The sequence below is a fragment of the Apus apus genome, chromosome 5, assembly GCF_020740795.1.
Source record: "Apus apus isolate bApuApu2 chromosome 5, bApuApu2.pri.cur, whole genome shotgun sequence".
Taxonomy (NCBI): Eukaryota; Metazoa; Chordata; class Aves; order Apodiformes; family Apodidae; genus Apus; species Apus apus.
In genome coordinates this window covers 8,642,317-8,662,523 of record NC_067286.1, presented here as the reverse complement: position 1 = coordinate 8,662,523, position 20,207 = coordinate 8,642,317, and the positions used below count along the sequence as shown (strand labels likewise).

Here is a 20,207-nt window from a genome sequence, read left to right as displayed (position 1 = left end):
AAAATGTGACAGGAAATTTAATTGTTCCCCTTGAGCCAGATTTAATAACAAATTATATACTCAGCTTGCACTAGTGCTGGTATCAGGAGTTGTGGTAGCTTGCAAAAATTACCTGAAAAGATGCTCAGGTATTTTAAGCATTAGTTTGCAAATCAGTTTACATTTTTTTCCAGTCTGTCTGAGATCCATGAAAGCAAAACTGTTTTAAGAAATAGTTTTTGAGCCCTTTCTACAGCTGTGGTACACCTCTCCAGTCACTCTATGGTGGGCACACTCAGGATAAGGTTGTGTTGCAGTGGTTTCATTCTAAGCAATGCTCTAGAGAGTAAGTGCATCTGATAACTGCTAACGAGACAATACACTTTTAACTTAATGGAACAGAGGGATTTTGATTGCACTGGCATAATAAATATTAAATTATTCCTAATCTAGGGAATCTGTGAAAACCTCAAAATAGTTTCCCAGAATAAAAATTTTTGCACCATACCTTACACAAGTATTTCTGTGCAATAGTAAAATAAAATACCTTCTTTATTTACTCCAAAGCAGTTCTTTGGAGAAAAACTAAGTAACGGATTACATATCATTCAGGGATTTTTTAAGCTAATCAGAAGATAAGTTAAAGTCACAAAATATAAGTTTTATTATCTACTTCCTATTTCAGCCATACTGATGGTAAAAGAGTAGAGCAGATTTTCTTTATGTGATGGCTTGAAAAATAATTAGTGATTTACCACAGTCCATCATGAACAGCATTTTATTTTCATGTAATTATTGCACAAGTTCAACATTTAAAACAGTAATGTCAAAGACTATTTTCATTCTTAACATCGGTACACCTGGATGAGAATTTGTGCCAGAACTTTCTAACCAGAGAGAGAGAGCAGTCTGAAGAGTCCACTCTTGTGACAAACTGTTGCAACTGGCTTCCTTTCAGTCATGCACCCATACTCTTCAACTGTTCATTGACTTGGATTTAAAAGAAAAGCCATTTATGCCCAATATGACATCATTAAGTCACAATAACTTCATCATTTTCAATTGTTTTCTCATGTCCTACTTCTTTTAAAAATTGACATATAAATCAATATAATATACGTCAGTCACAGGCAACATAACAAAGTTTAAGATCAGTAAATGTAACTCATGTTCTCAAACTATTTCCTAGCCTTTTTTGCCATAGACTGTGGAGTCAGTCATGAAAGAACAAATGCATAATACATGTTTTTGTAATTTTAGCTTTTTATAGTTACTGAGATTGCTGCAATAAGAATACTGATTCTGCAGTTCAGAAGCTTCAAAAACCCAGCCAGGCAAAGCTCAGGATGTGTATTTTTTCTGTTTGACCAACAGAGACAAAGAAGACAGAATATTCTAAGGTCTATATAACTAGTTAACATCCTCATGCAGCAAGATTTAGGGCTCACCAAAACTAAATGGAATCTTTCAAAATACTTTGAAGGAAAACGTACTGGTTAGATTGGCATGGTTGCAAAATAAAAATGTTAGTGTGTTGTGCATCTTTTGTGGCCTTTTAAAAGAAAATTTTGTTTTCTAGCCATTTATTACAAGCCAGTTAAAGCTTTCACAAAAAAAAAAAAAAAAAAAAAGAAAATAAGAAAAACTAATCTTTCTCACTGTAATGAAAATGTGAAAAATCTTGAAAATGTGATCAAATACACACCTGAGTTCAAAATGTCAGGTAAATCAATAGAATATCTTTGTAATGTATAGCATTCACAGGAAGATCCATGGACTTTCCATAATGAATGTTAGCAACATTCCACGCATGTCATCAGGTACACTGCCGAGTGGTAAATAAGCAATGTTGTGTCATACAATAAGCTCCAACCCTCTTTACAGTCCCTATATGGTACAATAATAGAAAAAGAACGAGACTTACGTGGAAAATCTTTGGGATGAGTTTTTTCTGACCAGTTTCCATAAAAAGTTAGCCTGTATTTGGCAGTTCCACAGGCACAACAGTCTAAAATTGGTTTGTCAGTCACACCTTCTGAGGCTGAGTCTGAAAAGGCAGCAAAATACCCATTGAAAATGGTTGCAACTCAAAATCAACAGATGACAGCAAAATTGCCATAATAAATACTTCAGTAAATAAATCTGAGTTAAATACTTTTTTTTCTTGGTTAATTTATAAGTTGGGCTACACTAAACTAAACTAGAACCCTGAAATACATGGATCATATTTTTAGGTGGATGTACTTATTTAAATCTACATTTTTAAATAAGAAGGTGCTTTTATTTCAGTCATCTTCATAATTCAAAATGGTTATTTTTCTGGTTCTTATCTGCTACAGATGAAACTTCAGTTGATCTCAAAACACAATAGGCTTGAAACTTCTGGACAGCCAAAGCATATAAATTCTCCTGTGAGATGCAATAACCAACTGCAATCCTTAGGGTTAGGAAAGGATGAAATAGCGCAGGATTCAATAGAGTGCCCTGAAGACAAACAGGTTTCACATGAGGACCAGGTTAAAAGCTGCAAGTATCTCACTTAGGGGAAGTCAAGGAAGATTGTATGAGGAACAGTGTATGCGATAAGGAAGAACAGGATGGAACGGAAGATCCCAAAATTGAAGTTGAATAAAACAGTTCAAGGCCTCAAAACTTTAGTTTGATATATTAAGAGAAATATGTAGAAAATTATGAGACGGTCCAAAAGATGTTTTACTTTACCTTACCTTGTTCACAAATTTTTTTGGTGAGTGAACCCTCATCTTGAAAATAAATGATGCGCTTCTGCACAATGCTGGCTCTATAAAGGGAAAATAAAAGGTCTGAAACATTTTTATTCCTTAAAGGAAGATAGAATGCATTATAAAGTAGCTAGGACAGAACCTGGCTGCTAAGACCTAGGCATATTTCCCTTTTCTGACAATACATGTATGTGATACAGGACCACATATATTTTTGTTTCAACTTGCATTTGAATTTCATCACATCTTACAGAAACATGGAATGATACTACCTTTAGAGAAGTGATGATAGTCATCTGTGCTACTGAAATGTATTATGTTCAACTGAATATTCAATATTTCAATAAAAACTTATATTAAAATACTGAAATTATATTCAATTTCAGGAAAATAATATCGTTAAAGCAAGCAGCTCTTTGTAGGAAATTACATGGCATTCTGAAGAGATTAGTACTTCTGATATATGACAGCAATTCAGTGCAAATATCATGTAAAACAGCAGTTAGATTAAAAGCTTTTAAAGAGTCTTTAAAAGCAATTCAGAGGTTCCGAAAGATAAGTCACTTCAAAATTAATTAAATCTAGAATATTTTATTAAGTCTTATATTTAAAACAAAATGTAAGTTTATAAGCCTCAGCTGGGGGGGGGCAAGGAAATTGAATGTGAAAACAACACAGGGAAAGCCAGAGCTACTGTGTAGTTTTATTTCTTACAGCCGGAATTGTACAGATGAAATCTAGCTCATTTTTAGCCTCCTATGTGAGACACCATAAATTGAATTTTGTATCGAAGATCTTCAAGTCAGCAAAGCACCAAGCCCAAGTTAATCTTGCAGACTGGTATCATAACCACCACATGTTAAACCTCAAAAACATTAATCAACTGGAAAATATGTTCAAACCGCTAAGGTGATCCCTCCCAGTCTTAAATAAATTAAAAATTGACCATTTTTTAGCTGTAAAAATTTAATTAACATGTAAACTTTGTCTTCTTTATATAAGAAAACAGAATCTACTTAAATTCAAAGACATTATTTGGAGAGGGAGTTTTCTGAGGAGAACATGCTTCAGGAGCTGGCACTCTTCTTACTAGCAAGAGAGCATATTCTTCTAGCAACATTCTGTACCATCACTTGTACCTTAAACTCTAAAAAGAAGGGTGAGATTCTTGTCTTACCTCAACTTTACAATAAAATAATTATCTTGATCTCCCTAGTTATTCTTCAAACACACCAGTTGAAGTGAGAAGAAAAACAGGACTGTATATGCTTAGCAGTGTTGTTGTAGTCATGTAAACCTTCCTTGACAAGGTCCAACCCCATAAAATTATTAAAAATAAGATGCACTTTTACTATACTTTCTTTGCCAGGATTCAACATCAGAGCAGGATAGGAAGGAATCCTTCTTTTCACATTATAAAGCACCCAGCAGAATAACTGGGTTTTGCAAATCTCTCAAAGCTAGATGAAACAGGAAAGGGCACAGAAACTACAGCTTGCACTCATCCTTAATAGGGCTGACATCTTCTAAAGGAGGAGATGGTAAAGGACAATACAGGCAATGAAGGCTGTGAAAAAACAACGAGCAACACGAAAGAGGAAGACTGACTTTTGTAAAAAGCAAGGGCATGATCTGCCAGTACTTGGTGAAGGGGAGCTCCTAGGCCATATCTTTATAAAGAAGTGTTCACATTAGGGATAAATATGAGCCTGTAGCAAATAACAGAAAGGGAATGAAACTTACACTTAGTTAAAATCTGTCTTTTATTAACGTGACAGCTGTCAATTTAAATGGTGCCAGAATAGACTGATCATGTATGTGAGAAGCAGAATAAAAGCTTTCTGAGGCATCTTTTTCAGTGTTTCTAACAAGAAACATGGGGGGGGGAATAAAACAAACCCACTCAAAAAACTACTAGAAAAAACACAAGCCCAATGGCCAGCCAATAACAGTGGCATGCTACCTTATTCCAGTCTTTGCACTGAAATCCAAAGACAACTTCAAAGACTTTTTAGATGCTGTACTGCAAAGGAGAACCAATACTTTCATATAGACTCAATGAAAGATGTACAATTTTTTATATACCATCAAACATGGTTTTTCAAACACTGTATCATAAAACTGGAAAACTGTCATGGATGATGATTAATAAAATGCTAAGTAACAGCAACCTGAGCTGAAATGAATTTGCATCATCACAACTCATATTGTCAAGATGCTTTAGTTTTTTCTACACTGGCCAGTTACAAGCAGCCATCTTCCAGGAGTGATACTAGGGCCAATACACTCTTCAGAAAAAGCCTTGAGTGTCCTGGTGGACAAGCTGCCATGCACCAACAACACACCATTGTCACCAAGGCAGCCACCAGCCTTCTGGTTGGTTTCAGCAACCTGGTCAAGGAACATGATTTCTTCCCCTCCATTTGGTACTTTTGAGACCACATCTGGAGTATTACAGCCAAGTTTGGACTGCCAGTTAAAGAAAGACATTGTATTACTAAATAAGAGTCCAGTGAAAGGCCATCAAGATCATTAGAGGAATTGAGCCCATGTTGTCGAAGGAGAGGCTGAGAGAACTGGGTTTGCTCAGACTAAAGTAGAAAATGCAATGGAAGGATCTTACTGTTTGATGTCCTCAGCTACCTGCCAGAAAGATACAAAAGAGTCAGAGCCAGATGCTTCTCAGATGTGCGTGGTGGTAGGATGCAAGGACAAGTGGGGACACATGAAACGCCCTAAAGATACAAGGAAAATCTTTCTCACCACCAGGATGGTCAAAGTGATCAAACACTGGAACAGGCTGCATAGACAGCTTGAGCCATGTCCACCCCTGGAGTTACAAAAATTGATCACTCCCACGCCTCAGGAGCCTAATCAGCCTACCTCATGTAACATCACCTACTTCAATTAGACAAGTGGACTGACTTCTAGAGGTCCTTTCCAACCTATATTAACCTATGATCCTGTGCTTTAAATATAATTTTAAAGAACAAGTTTTCCAAAGCTTACAAAAAAATATAAATAATAAAAAAAAATCCAAGCAAACAAGAAATCAGCTGTTACATAAATGAGCTCCCTAATCTGCATATAAAAAAGATATTACAAGTATTTAATTTGAGAAACAGTTATTTTAGAAATGAAACGTAGAAAGATTGAAGCCTGAAGTGTACTTATATTATTCCTTTTGCTGCATTTAGCTTGACACTGTGAGATGTCAAGGGAACAGTTCCTTTTCTAACAACAAAAGCTTCACAGCTTTCTGAGTCATTGTCTCTTCAGCTGTGTTTGAAATCATACATGGAGCAAATAATCTAAATGGAAGTTTTGTTACTGATTGCAAGTAGAACAGGATTGGTATATTAGCTGCATAAATACTGGAAAGGCACACAACTTTACAAATATTCAGACAGAAACAATATCAAATTAATTTTAAAATATTGTTTTAATAATCACCATCCAGATTAAAGGCAGATCAGAACATCTGATCAGTGTATTTGCCTGGTTTTTGCCACTGACTTTTGTTGCCTTAGCTTTTTTTTTTCTAAACATAATTTTTATTCCTCCATAGAAGTTTTGATTTGGACTAAAAATTCTTTCATTTCGTCTTGAGACTTATAAAAACAGCTTAAAAATGGAGTGCCTAACTTTTACAGATAGCTAAGAAAGCACACAATATCCACCACTCCCAAAATCCAAGGCCATCTGAACTTTGCAGGAAGGGGAGATCCAATTGCTTTCCCCTTCATCTTAACGTATCTAAGTGGATCTTTAATTGATTTGTTTCTCCCTGTAACTGCCAGCATGCTACAGAATAAAAAAGTATATAAATATGACTCAAAAAAGCTGTTTGCTTTCCATTTTACTCAGAGTGATTCTTCTGGATTTTTGTTAAAGCTTTTTCATCACCAAACTAAGGAGTAAAACTGTATGTTACCTCTTTATTTTTAAAAATCCCCAAACTCCTTAAAGTGTTATTTATTATTTCTGTTTTGGTGTTCTCTCAGCAAAATCCAGAAATATCTAGCTTCTGTAATATTTGTATTGATGATGGTGCTTCAGAGTGCTGTGAGTTGGATACAGGCAGGTCAGAGTCTCTGTCCTGTCTCAGCACGAGGGAAGCAAGACCTGCCCTGGAATAAGTTCCCTTTCCAGCACAGTTCCACAACAATTGTACCATCCTGTTCTGAAAAGCTCTACCAAAGTGACACAACTTGCATTTGGGATATTAACAAACAGGAGATGTTATAAACCATTAAAAAAAATAAAAACAAAATCAAAGGAGCTTTGGGAATGCTCCAAGTCAAACCAGTAACAATTTGCTGGTTTTTTTCTTTCTTCTATAGAAACAGCTTTAGATCATCCTCCTTACTCTTTTTGTCAAATCCTAGCACCAATAGAAATATTCTTATTTTAAATTGCCTCTGTGGGTGTAATGATGTGACAAAAGTAGTACGGAAGAGGATCCATTAGAATTGTTCCTATGACATTTTTAAAGCTTACATCAAAACCATTAAGTACAATATTAGAGTTACATGTTAATAAAACAGGCTTTTCCAGAGCTGCTGAGGATACCCTAAGTTCCAACTGGATATTGAGAAGTAATAGTAAACTGGACTGCAGATAAGAAACTTTTTCTGCTCATTATTACTTATGAGCTAATCTTATCTTGCCCTTTCAGCCATAAGAATTATTTTCTTTAATTATTTCATGCCTTACTGATTTAATTACACTATTATAAGTTGTTTTTCACCCCAGAAAGCATTTAATACAATCATACTTAACAGGATGTTAAGTTTGCTTGGCGTTTTAGTTGTGTTATCTTTTGCAAAGAAAGGATTTCTACACATACAATTTGCTTTAGCACTAGAAAGTGTGGTGAGAGTCACATATTCACAGCTACTGTACTTTTGTTGGTGCTGATGGATTTTGTAATTCTAATGCATTATTCAGGATGTTCTCATTTTATTTCCTTCTGCCCTAGAAAAACAACCACAACCCTATGTTCTGTCAAGCACTTACAAGGTCAGGAAATGTGAAAACTCCCAGAAGTTTACCAACAACACTTCTCTTTCTAATATTTAGGAGACCCTTGTTAAAAAGAAATTAAAATTCCTGTGAAAGTACATCCAATCCTTTAATCATCAGATGCTCAGCAATTTTTACACTGGTAGGATAATTAACAACTACATTCTTCAAAATTATTTTCAACTAAGAAACTGTGCTCAGTCTCACCAAACAAGAGGCTCCATCTACACCAGAACGCAATTTTATCAAGGGTCACTACTATAAAAAACTTGTATGAAAGTATTTCTTTCTCAATGCCTAACTTACGAGCTAACATGGTGCATTTTTTGCAAACCAGCCAGACCTGATATTTGATGTTGGATAAAATGCAGTAAAAATAATGTGAAGTTTATGAATATTGCCATAGTTCAGCTCTTCTCAGGATGAGTGACTTTTCTCCCATACATTAATCTGATGAAAAACAGTAAAAACTGCTCATATCTAAAAAATTTAGTGCCTATGTATAAGCCAGAATATTCTCCTCCAGTTTTATTTTTCAAATTTCATCCATACTGTCAGAAAATATAATGGAGAAAAATCCCACAGCAAGAGCAAAGTATCCTAAACTTGTCTTACCCATTTGCTCTAGCTTCAAAATCCTTTTCATTGTCCTCCATATCATACTCAGGTCTACCTTCACACAAGGAGCTCACTGACTTCAGGACTGATTTGGTCATCATATATAACACAACAAAAAAACCCTCAGGGAAAACACAATTATATATGCTGCTATCTTGTATTTGTCCTCAGAAAATCTCTCTGGTCTTTGCTCGAATGGTCACAAGACATAAATATTAAAGCTAAAGCCTTCAGGATAAAAACTCATACTGACAAAATAACAAATACCAAAACAAAAACCAACCCAACACAGCCAAGAAATGCACCAAAGACAAAAAAGATTAAAGAATGAGCTAGTCTAAGACTCTTGAGAAAATTTCACAGTGCTTAAAGCCCATTGCTATTCATTGGCTGCACCTTTACCAGATATTTTGTTAGCCACAATTTATGTAACAAGTACCATCTCCTTGAATTTCAAAACTAAGCACTGTATATTTTTCCATGTGACAGGAAAATCAGAAAATACTCTTAGGGTTAAGAAAACAGATATATTGAAAGGTACAGAAACAAGTATTAGGAAATTGATATTGTCTAAGATACACATAGGAAGGGCATGAACAATGTCTAGCTATATCTCTTTGCTGCAATAGTGGGTTGTCAGACTGTGGATGTGATTACATATTTATATTATTTTATATATTAGCTCCCCAAAACACAGTATTTTAATGAAACTCCTTGGAAGTGGCTGATTCCTTCTCAAGGTGGTTTCAAGCCTTTTCTATAAAACAACACACAGCAGCAGAGAGAGGGGGAAAAATCAACACTATCAAGAAGCCTTTTGCCTCTGTGGGGCTCCAGAAGGCTTGTTGACCCTGATAAAGGTCATCATTTCATAGAGGAAGTGATTACAACTATGCCTAAAGGATCAGGGATTAAGCAAAAGCTACACAGTCTGCATCTCACTCAATCATCAGAACAAAGAGAGCACATGAATAGAATTATTAAAGGAGCATTGTGAACAGTAGTAAGTAGTAATGGAAAGGATTAAGTTGAGAAATTACCTTTCACATGTTAGCAGCTTTGAGAAGCAGGCATAGACTCGGAACTGGCATCCAGCCCTATCAAGTTTTATTTGGAACAATACTACAGTGAACTAGATTCTTAACATAATTAGAAACTGAGAGGGATCTGTTTTAACAGGGATAACTGAGATACACAAAGTGTGCTTAGAGACACAGGGGGAAATAAAGAAGGGATCAGGCGCTGTAGAGACAAGCGGGGGTGCTCCTTCAGATACAGCGAAATAGCTCCATCGATTATGTTTATGAGACTGACACGCAAGCAGAGCAATTTAAACTTTCCAAGAGTTGGTTTAGATTTCAAAACCCAAGCAACAAGGAACAGAAATCTCCTGACCTTCAACACAAAAAACAGAAGGTGTACCTATCTGACTTTTTTTTTATAGCAGGCAGTCATTGGCTCCCTCCAAACATTTACACAGAAAGAGAGACAAAAAAATACATGCTTTTAAAATTAAAAACATACCATTATCAGATATACAGATGTTGAGGGTGTTCTGAAAACTCAGATGTGCCCTGCAACCTTAAACTGATGTTGATTTTGAAACGACACTCTATTGAATACTGACCAATCCTCTATGGAAATCAGTTAACCAAGTTCAGTTTCAGTTCATCAGAAGAGAATCACAGCCTGAATTTCTTCTGATGCATGAGTAGCCACTGAAAAACTTGAAAATTATAAAGACATCACTTAAAACTTTCTTCTTCCTGAGCCAATTTGCTTACCCATAAAGGCAATGCAGAAAACATGTATTTGACTACATGTGAAATTTACCTCCTCTTCATGAGTTTAGCTTCATTTGCTTGCCTAAACATATTTAGTACTTTTTGAGTAGAACTACATCTGGCAGAAATATAGCTTACTACTATAAAACTGGCACGGATGGAGAACTAGTTATGTTTCTTCACTATATTGAGGACAAGGCTTTTTCTACAATTTACTCAGAAAAAATAAATAAATGCCTGTTCATTAGTATCATTTACCTTAAATAACTCTGACGAAGAAGATAATTTCTCTATGAACCATCACGAAATGGTGACACCTCAATACATGGAATAATCTTTGCAGTGTGTGACATTTTCCTATTTTGTATACGAGTTCCTTGTCTCATCATATATTTACTTCTGTGAACAATTCCAAGGCAATTGCAGCATGAGAGAGCACAACTTTTTCCTATGTACAGAACAAGTGTGTATTCCGTTTTTAGAGAAATCTCTGGGAAAAAAAACTTTATGATAGGTAATCTGTAGAACTTAAATGAGCCATTGGTACTTACTAAGGGTGTCACCAAGTAACACACACTGTGCAGTGAGCAACTGTCAAGCTCATCCTCCTAACAAACAGGGCTGATTCCTTCTCTAGACACAGGCTCCCATGTCTGCAAATCTGCCCTTTCTGCAGCAAATGAAAACCCAGAAACCATTAAAGAAATCGAGTGTGCTTTCTGGTGCATTGCAAGGCTTTAAACCACATTTTGCTGAAACTGACTGAGCAACAAATCCATTTCTTCAGCAAAGCAGTGCAAAAAGCATTCAGACCATTGTTGTTCAGATAGCAAAGATACTTAATGTGTATCTAATGAAGCAGAAAAGATAGAAAAAGTGGGTACCCAATTACTGCAAGGAAAAGAAAGGAGTGGGTCATCCAATTATTGGCTGAATTTAATATTTCCATCCTTTCACAAATACCTTCAAAAATTGTCAAACCAGGTAAACAAAAAGATAAGAAGAATCAATTAAATAGTCAGTTTACACAAAAACCGACTCCTTTTCTAGGCAGTTTTTTTTCCGTTCATAATTTCTACAGAATTGCAATAACACATGCAGCTGCTCCCTTAGGGAAACAAATCACAATTGATTTTGTGGTGCTTCATATGAAAAAAAGAATCAAGATAAATACCATGTTTAGGGGCTGAGATCCTTATTTACATAATACATCACTCTTATAGAGTCTCCAGTTAATATATTTAAATACGCAGGCCAATTCAAATACTATTCAGTATAAGTAAGGATGGCAGAATCTGACATTTAATTCAGCCATTTGCCTTTTATACTGAAATATAGCTCTGCTTGAAATTTTAACTGTAAAACATGCTATGCAGAGCTGTTGTAAATTTTTGTGGGCATGCAGACAGTTCAGCAGATGCTGAACTCAGCATGCTAGAAAAGTTTCACTAACAAAGAAAACTTCATATAAAATGGCAAACCCAGTATAGCTTCTTAAATTTAACTGCAGACTTACTTATATAACCTCATAGAAACACATAGTCTTGAAATAACTGAACAAATTTTATTATGGAAGAGCAAATGACCAGGAAGATGTTCCATCTTTAAGACTAATTTAAATTAGACTTTGTAGCACCTAAGAACTGCCAAAGTGTTATAGGGTTGAGAGCATACATTGCTAATTTCAACTCTCTTGTCTGGGTCTGTAGAGATTTTGAATAATGGAGTATCTTGCCAAGATATTCTAACAGCACATTTTATTAAAGACTCTTACTGGGCACACACTGGCTAAAATAATTGGTTACTAAAATTAAAAACGGACCACAATAAGTTACTTAGCTTTTTCATTATCTCACTTTATCATTACTGGACCAAATTTGCCCTTCATTTTTGTTAATGTGAAATGAGAATACTACTTACTACAGTAAACAACAGCATGTTTGTACAACAGTGGGCGACTGGTGCTCTGGGTTTAATACAGAGACAAAAATCTCTCTTTCCATAAACTGTAGAAATAGCATGACATTTTGATTTATAAATAAAATATGTATCTTTAAAATGTAGCATACTACATTAAAATAACACCATTGGTTCCTGATACAGGACATACGGTTTCCTTAGCATGAGTTACTAAATATTAACAAAGCTTAATTTCAGCTGATGTGGTTATAAAAAAACCTGATTTAAAACATTCTGTAGTAAAAATGAAAATAATTCTGATGTCATCAGTAGTCACTCTGCTTAATGTTTTAAAATGAAATCAAATTACTACTATCATGATTATTTCTACTCCTTTTCTCTTTTTGCTTCCCCTCAAAAATCAACAATGGCTTTGAAGTCAAATTAAACATCTGTTTGTAAAACAAACTGGAGTGCTACTGACAGCTGCTGCTGAATGGCAAATGTTCTGAAGATGTCAGGATCCTAAATTAACACTGATTTTCATTTACCAACTGCAAACAACAAGAAAATTGTGGTGTCTTTCTTTTTCTGTCCCACTACTTGATGTTTATGAAAATACAGACTCTACCATAGAATTACCCAGAAAGAAGTCAGAGTTTAGAGTTTTATTTCCCCACTTACTGGGAGCACAATTCAGACAAAATCAGATTTCAGTGCAAGACAACTAAGAGAACTTCCCTCCTTACACATCTTACATCCTTTTTCATTTCCCCTGCAGGACATGTAAAGAGTTATTACAACTCTTTGAGGATCTACCTTTCTCCAGCATTATTTTTTTTCAATTAAAAATACTATTGAATAAAAACATTTTCATGATTTTTCATACTTTTTTAAAGATTATTAAATCCTCAGATACATCAATCAAGTAATTTTTTTCAAAATTTTATTTTAAATGCTTACGTATTAATTACGTCAGAACTAGATGGCAGGATTTTTTAGACAGCAACGTTTGTATGTTCAAAAAAATGAATCTGTTTTTTTCATATGTTTAGGACTCAGCTGGAATTCATGGAACAGTTTCAAGTCCAGTGTGGTTATGCATGCCTCAATATTTGCATTAGTAATTTGAATGACGGACTAGAGAACAAGTTACTGACTGCAGCCAGTATCAAACTGCAGTTGCTTAAGTGGCAAAATAGCTCTTCAATCTGAGGAGCTGAGAAATCAGTAATTAAATTATGTTTAACACAAAGTTTTGGTTTTAGATAAGGCTAATTACTGGCACAAAGACTGAAAGGAAAAAGTTGAGAAGAGTATTTGATGGCAGGATGAAGGAAGTCTAGTGGACCAGGAGATGAACTCAAGTAAATGTCATTCTCTTATGAAAACCAGCAAACACTCCCATAGAAGCACTTTCTCTAAGACCCTGTGGGGTCATGCAAGGCTTGCATTGCAGGATTACAATGCCTAGTTTGGCATATGACAATTCAAGTATATGGATCCTTTGAAGAAAGTTCAGACAAGGCCAGTGAGAGCAATTGGATATTTAGAAGAGGAAAAAGATTGAAGGAGATGAGGTTGAGTAACTAGAGAAGATTGAAAGAAGACATGGGTTGAATAGAGGGTTACAGCACCTGAGAATAAGGGGCATCAGAGGAACCATTTTAGCAAAACAGTAGCAATGACTGCTAAGTATTGGCAGCACATTCTTATGGGGACTGCACAGGCTCCACCTTTAAGAACAGAGGTGGACAGAGGCAACTCTATCATAGTTCTTCCTGTTTTCATACTGTTGTCAGACAGAGTGTTTCACCAAAGTCCCTTCTAACATAATTTGCTGTGGTTTCTATATTTATCTCCAAATTTTGAATCAGTAGAATCACCAGAAAGCCCAAGACCTGACTTTCTGCTTTATAGGATGCTTCCAAGTGCCCAACTCAGAAACACATAGTTAAGTATCCTTAGAACAGCATTATGAATCTAGAAAGACCAAGAAAGGTGGTGCATATAATTATTAAGAAATAAAAATGGAAGCTTTAAATATCCCATATATCTTCGCTAAGTACAAAATGAGAATACAATTGACTTCTAATCAGTTCCATGATGTGGATTGAAAACTAGTTCAACAGAGTTCAGAGAGTTGTGATGAGTGGCACAGAGTCAAGTTGGAGGCCTGTAGCCAGTGGTGTTCCCCATGGATCAGTACTGGGTCCAGTTTTGTTCAGTATCTTCATCAATGACCTGGATGAGGGGATAGAGTGTGCCCTCAGTAAGTTCACTGATGATACAAAACTGGGAGGGGTGGCTGACACACCAGAAGGCTGTGCTGCCATCCAGCAAGATCTAGACAGTCTAGAGAGCTGGGCAAAGGTGAACTTCATGAAGTTCAATAAGGACAAGTGTAGAGTCCTCCATCTGCGGAGGAATAAGACCAAGCATCAGCACAGATTAAGGGTCACCCTGCTGGAAAGCAGCTCCATGGAGAAAGACCTTGGAATCCTAGAGGACAGTAAGTTATCCATGGGACAGCAACGTGCCCTTGTAGCCAAGGCCAATGGTATCTTGGAGTGCATTATGAAAAGTGTACCAGCAGGTCTAGGGAGGTTCTCCTCGCCTTCTAGTCTGCCCTGGCAAGACCACACCTGGAATGCTGTATCCAGTTTTGGGCTCCCCAGTTCAAGAGAGACAGGGATCTACTGGAGAGAGTCCAACAAACAGCTACAGAGACAATTAAAGAGTCCAACAAACAGCTACAGGGACAACTAAAGCACTTAAGTGTATTGTACTTTAATAATGCCTGCACTCCTACCCCAAGTATTTCTGCAAAATTGTAACCACATAGGGTGCCCTACACAGGGACAGGAGTTGGACTCGATGGTCCTGATGGGTCTCTTCCAACTCAGCATATTTTATGATTCTTTGAAATGAGAGCAATGGCACCTCACTTCCATTTACCAAAAAATGCACCATAACACTGTTGTTGTTTTGGTTTTTTAAACTATTAAAAGTATTGTGGGCATTTTCAAGATAATTTGTGAAACAGATGAACATACTATCTTTCATATTAAAGCTAAAATTATATTCCCTCTACCACTAGAAGAAAGACCATCATTCCCTCCTTAATATTTTTTTGCACTGTTTTTCTATTGTTCTGCACTCCTGAAGGAATAAATTCATCTTTCAGTAGAAAAAATATTAAGCTGCTTTTCAACATTATGCCTTTGCAAACAAAATAGCCTATGAACGAATCTCACTAGACTTTATAGGATTACTATATTAATTGTTCCATAAAAAAGATTATTTATAAGAACAGAAAATTACAAGAAAATCCACTTACAACACTTTCCAAATTCATGTGTTCCCATTATCAAGTTAAAGAAACATTATTAAATCTGCGAGATAGTGAACGTGAGACAGATTTTTGTTTTAAATGTAGAAGGGCTGTTACTGTGTATATTAAGATGCAAATATGCATTTTTACAATCTAATATTAGAACTGCTATAAATACAGAAGCTGTATAGAAGTGCAGGTTATTCTTTCTCTACAATGCAAGCAAAATCTCTGTGGCACTTAGCCTAAAAAAAAAATATATAGGGCTGTAAGTTAGCTACATTACAAATTATAAGTATTTGCCCTTTTCTATATTTTTTTTATTATTATTCTTATTTTATAAAGTCACTGGTCTCTATTAGCTTTCTTTTGAGAAAACAGAAGCATGGAAAAATGAGCTGTATATGACAACCCAGTGTGAAAGACAGAAATAGACTAAATTCTACCCAATTCCAATCTGTGTCCCCAGCCATTTAAAGCTGTGCACATTTCTTATACATCAGCTCCTAATAATGAAGAAAGGGGGAAAATGAAAGCAGGTCAAAGGAACTGCATACAGTAAATCAGTAAATTTTCTGTATCTCAAAAGTTGTATTTGATCTAAGGACTCTTAGGATGTAGAGAGATATCTTAGACTGCTATCTTGATCGTGTAGAAATATATACAGTGTCTACATGAAATATTTAAGTTATGCACAAAGAAATATTAAGCTATATTGCTGTTTTCTCTATAAAAATGAAGTTCAGAAGCTAATGCAGTTGTGGGGTAGTTAACTGGAAGATATATTTACATTTTTTAAATCATTAGTACAGGAATTGTGATACTTTTTCTGCATGCAGAGACTGATTAATCCTGGGAAAATCGATATAGCTGTTTGTAATATGAGAACTGTTACCTTCTATTGTTCATAAACAGCATATAGCTGTTACTGAGAGCTCTCACGAGGCAAGAGAGGCAGATTGTTCGCTATTGGAAAGCTTTCAGTAAATGCTTAATCACTCTGCTAAATTGCTCAAGTATTAGAATTCTAATAAACAGTCAGGTAAAATTGTTGCTGTGTGTGTATCTGGACAATCACACACGAAGAGCAAAAAGATAAATGGAAAAGACTGATTAGCAAGCTTGATATTAAAGTCAAACTAGCAGGGGGGTTTTGTTGTTTGTTTTTATACTTTGAATGTTTAGGGGCATAATTTTATAGTGAACTACTCAGCTCTTCAACAATGTATTAGTAGCTCATCTGCTTAAAAATAAACAAGTGTGATTTTTCAATAAGTAAAAATACACAATTTTTTCAGGAAATATAACCCACAAGTATTCAGAAATCCAAAAAGAGAAAGCAAAATCATCTTATTTTGTGTTTTGTAACAAAAAAGATGCATTTAAAGAATACATCCCAGATAAAGTATTTAAAGAAACACCATTAATCATATGGAAAAAGACTTTAGCGATATATTAGGAAAGCATCCCAACAAAGGAAAATTGCACATATAGCAAAGAAAAGAAAACATTCTAGTGTTGAGAGCATCAGAAAAAAACAAATAATTTACTTCTGCTGCTTATTCACCTTTGTCTAGTAACCTAAATAACTTAAAACCTTGCCCCACTTCTCCTTCTGCCACCTCATAGATACCAATGAGGAATCTGGGACAAGTCTGAAAAGCAACATGCAAATTTTTAAGTTGTAACTGTACATAATTCTTTTATCTTTATTGTTTTTTAAGCTCAACTGATCATCTATCAGATGTTCCTATTACATGGCACTGGCAACAATTTCAGAAGCAGCACTGTAGCTTCCACCCAGTTAAAGGAGTTGGGCTGATGCAGACCCAGTCTGAAGCTCAATGACAACTGGAACTTCTCTCTGGTAGGACTAAATTTTTGCAGCTTGGTTTTGCTATAAAGAATCATAGAATCAACACTTGTAGTAAGAGGGATTAATGCTGAAATATGTTTGATTCTGACCATTTCAATTTGGCATTTTGTTATCCAGAGGCCTTGTGCTCTGTTTCTGGACCAAGGACTGCCTGGTTGGATCTCATCATGAGTTTTGAGTGTAGGGAAGAGATTTGACTGCCTATCAAGACACTTTTAGCATGTGTATGTAGTTATGAACTGTGGGGTTTTGTAACATTTGGTTCTTCTTTTAGTCTTTCCAACACCACATTTCAGTGTAGTGTTCACTTGGAGGGTGATGATGGCAAGTGACCTGAATGAATATCATGCTTAAAGTTACAAGAAATCAAAAAGTACATGTTCAAAAAGCTCTAGCTGAAGTTTGTTCACCCTGAGAGCTTTGAAGGCTCAAGAGCGAGAGGACCGTCAGATTCCACACAGAGTTTGCAAACTGAGTATTACATCCAAGGCTTAGATCCATGGGCTAGTATTGAAGTTTTCCTTGTAGGTATCACAGCTTTGCTACAATAGCAAAGCTGCCTGAAAGATTTTGTCAATACATATTTTATACATTAAATATATCATGGCTTTTAGTTGGAAGACTGTAATTCTTTAAATTCCTCTAATATCTTTTGACTGCATACAAACAAACCCAATGTCATGAAAATAATGAAGGTAATTACATATGCAGAAAACCAAAGTTTCACATTTTTCCTTAAAAATTATAAAACATTTCCCTGGAGACAGCTCTGAAAACATTTCCAGAAACAAACAGCAGAGACATAATGACAAATACAGTGGATTTCTGCAAGTAGCAGAGGTAATAAACACTATTTACAGATACCGGATTTTAATTCATTGGATGTTTAAGCATGAAATGTATAGCAAAAATATATAATGTGTCAACAAGAATGTTTGTTACATTTACCATACAAGTCACATCCATTGACTCAGAACTTGATTATTCCATGAGCCAATCAGAGAACTGTGGTTCCTTTTCTAAATGGCAAATGGAATATAACTTATCTGCATGTGGCCATCATTTACTGCATTAACAATTAATCTCAGGCTCAGTGAAAATCACCAAATGCTAAAGGAGGAAAAGATAATTACCATCTAGCAATACTTGACTCTTCATAAGATCTACACCAGCTGACAGATTTAATCAGTTTGGATATTAACAAGATTCTCCCTACTATGAAATTTTAAAACGTGACAAGCCAAGACACTTCAAAATTTTATTCACTCTTGTTTTATATTACAGAATTCCAAAAGTACTTGCAGAATATTATTCTGTTCTGTATTTTCCATCAGTTACACTGGCCAGACCTTTTCCTACCTGTTCACTACCACACTGAACTGAAACACTTTATCTTCAGCTAACCAGCTGAATCTAGAAATTCTGGGGCCAAAAGTGGTCTAAAAGGTGATTTTCTATCATTTCCAAGAAATTTTAATACACTTTTTTTTTAGCTATGGTGTAAATAACTAATTGAAATCCATACTTAAAACTTCCCTTGTTAAACTAGAAAAATCTCCATCAGCTTTTTTTACAGAATTAAGCAGTCTCTGAATATTAGCTGTCAGATATAAAACAAAAAAAAAATGCACATGCTGGTAAACGTTTGCTGATAAGTAGAGTACACCAAACCAAACATGACAGTCTACATACAGAAAAAAGTTTTTTTAAAAAGTTTTTAAAGTATTCAGATTCACTTATACAAAATATCAAAACAGATTGGCCGAGCCAGGGTTCAAATCCCTTAAAATATCTCCATTTCCATGTGATAATGTAAATAACACCAGGCTCTGCCACTGCTCAACTGTCCATATGACAATTAGTTTCGCTATAACTTGTCCATGGCAAAAATTATTACAAATATCTCTCCATAAAGTTTTAACAGTACATTTTATAAAGATGCTAGAAAGCAAATGCATTCTGAAGAGCTCAGAAATCTAGTAAACTTTTATCAGAAGATGAAGAAATGACCTGGTCCTCCCATATTGCCCCATGGCACCTTAGCTTCTGATCAATCATAGAGGAACGAGGAAAAATAAATAGGGGTAGAAAGATGAAGCATTGCATTGTGAACACAAAACCGAGTAGATTGTGCACAGCATGGCAGCTTAGAATGGTCCAAATATATATCTTTAACCACAGAAACAAGAAAGACGTTGTAAGTACTTTCTTGCTCACGCTGATACGTGAATAGCTCCTGAAGCCAGCACAGATGCTAGGGCAGCCAAGTGAATCCTTATTGCTAAGTGAGATCCAAATGCATTCTTTTGATTTATCTTTTTACAATAACTTTGTTCCACAGAGCAAAACTTTCTATCCAGTGCCTACTGCTACGGTGAGGCTGACTACTCAATTTGACTGCCAATGATGCATTCTTTTTCCATCAGGTCATCCTAAAAATCAAGGTGCTTAAAATTGCCTTGCAGTGTCTGGGGCCACCGCCAGCGCTGTATTCTGCTTCTGCATTTCACCCATCTGCAGAAATCATTTTAAGAGCTGGTATGCTGGAATCTGCATGCCATCCTATAATTGCATTTAGCTGCACAGTGTTCCTAGTATTCATCAGAAAAGTAGGAAGAGGGTTTAAAGCTTGAGGGTCTCCCAAGCATAGTGTAATATCTAAGCAAAGCCCTGCCTCTCCAGTGAGACTCAAGCATAGGCTTAAACACTTGGACAAATAAAGCCTAAGCTATTGTTTGCATCCTGAAAATACATTCAGCACACTGGCACTTCCAATAAAGAGTCAGGAAGGATTCAAACCTTCAGGCTATTTCACTGTCATCACTTAGTGGGAATTAAGAGAATGGAGAAATTGCTCTCCACTAAGCAAGTACAGTGCAGTATCGTACGTTAATCCATCTTCCTCTTTTTTGTTTTTCCCCAATTTTCAGTTTTCACACAGAACGAGATGT

The 20,207-nt window shown here is 35.7% G+C and overlaps 1 protein-coding gene across 1 annotated transcript in view; it reads right to left on the bottom strand.

Moving 5' to 3' along the window:
• The window catches only part of SPON1 (spondin 1), a 187,619-nt gene that overhangs the window by 126,916 nt on the left and 40,496 nt on the right, over positions 1–20,207 (bottom strand). The window contains exons 4-5 of the mRNA XM_051622213.1: positions 2,706–2,779; positions 1,904–2,026 (exon numbers count right to left, since the gene is read on the bottom strand). Of these exons, the coding sequence (XP_051478173.1) occupies positions 1,904–2,026; positions 2,706–2,779 (197 nt within the window). The remainder of the gene's footprint in view (positions 1–1,903; positions 2,027–2,705; positions 2,780–20,207) is intronic.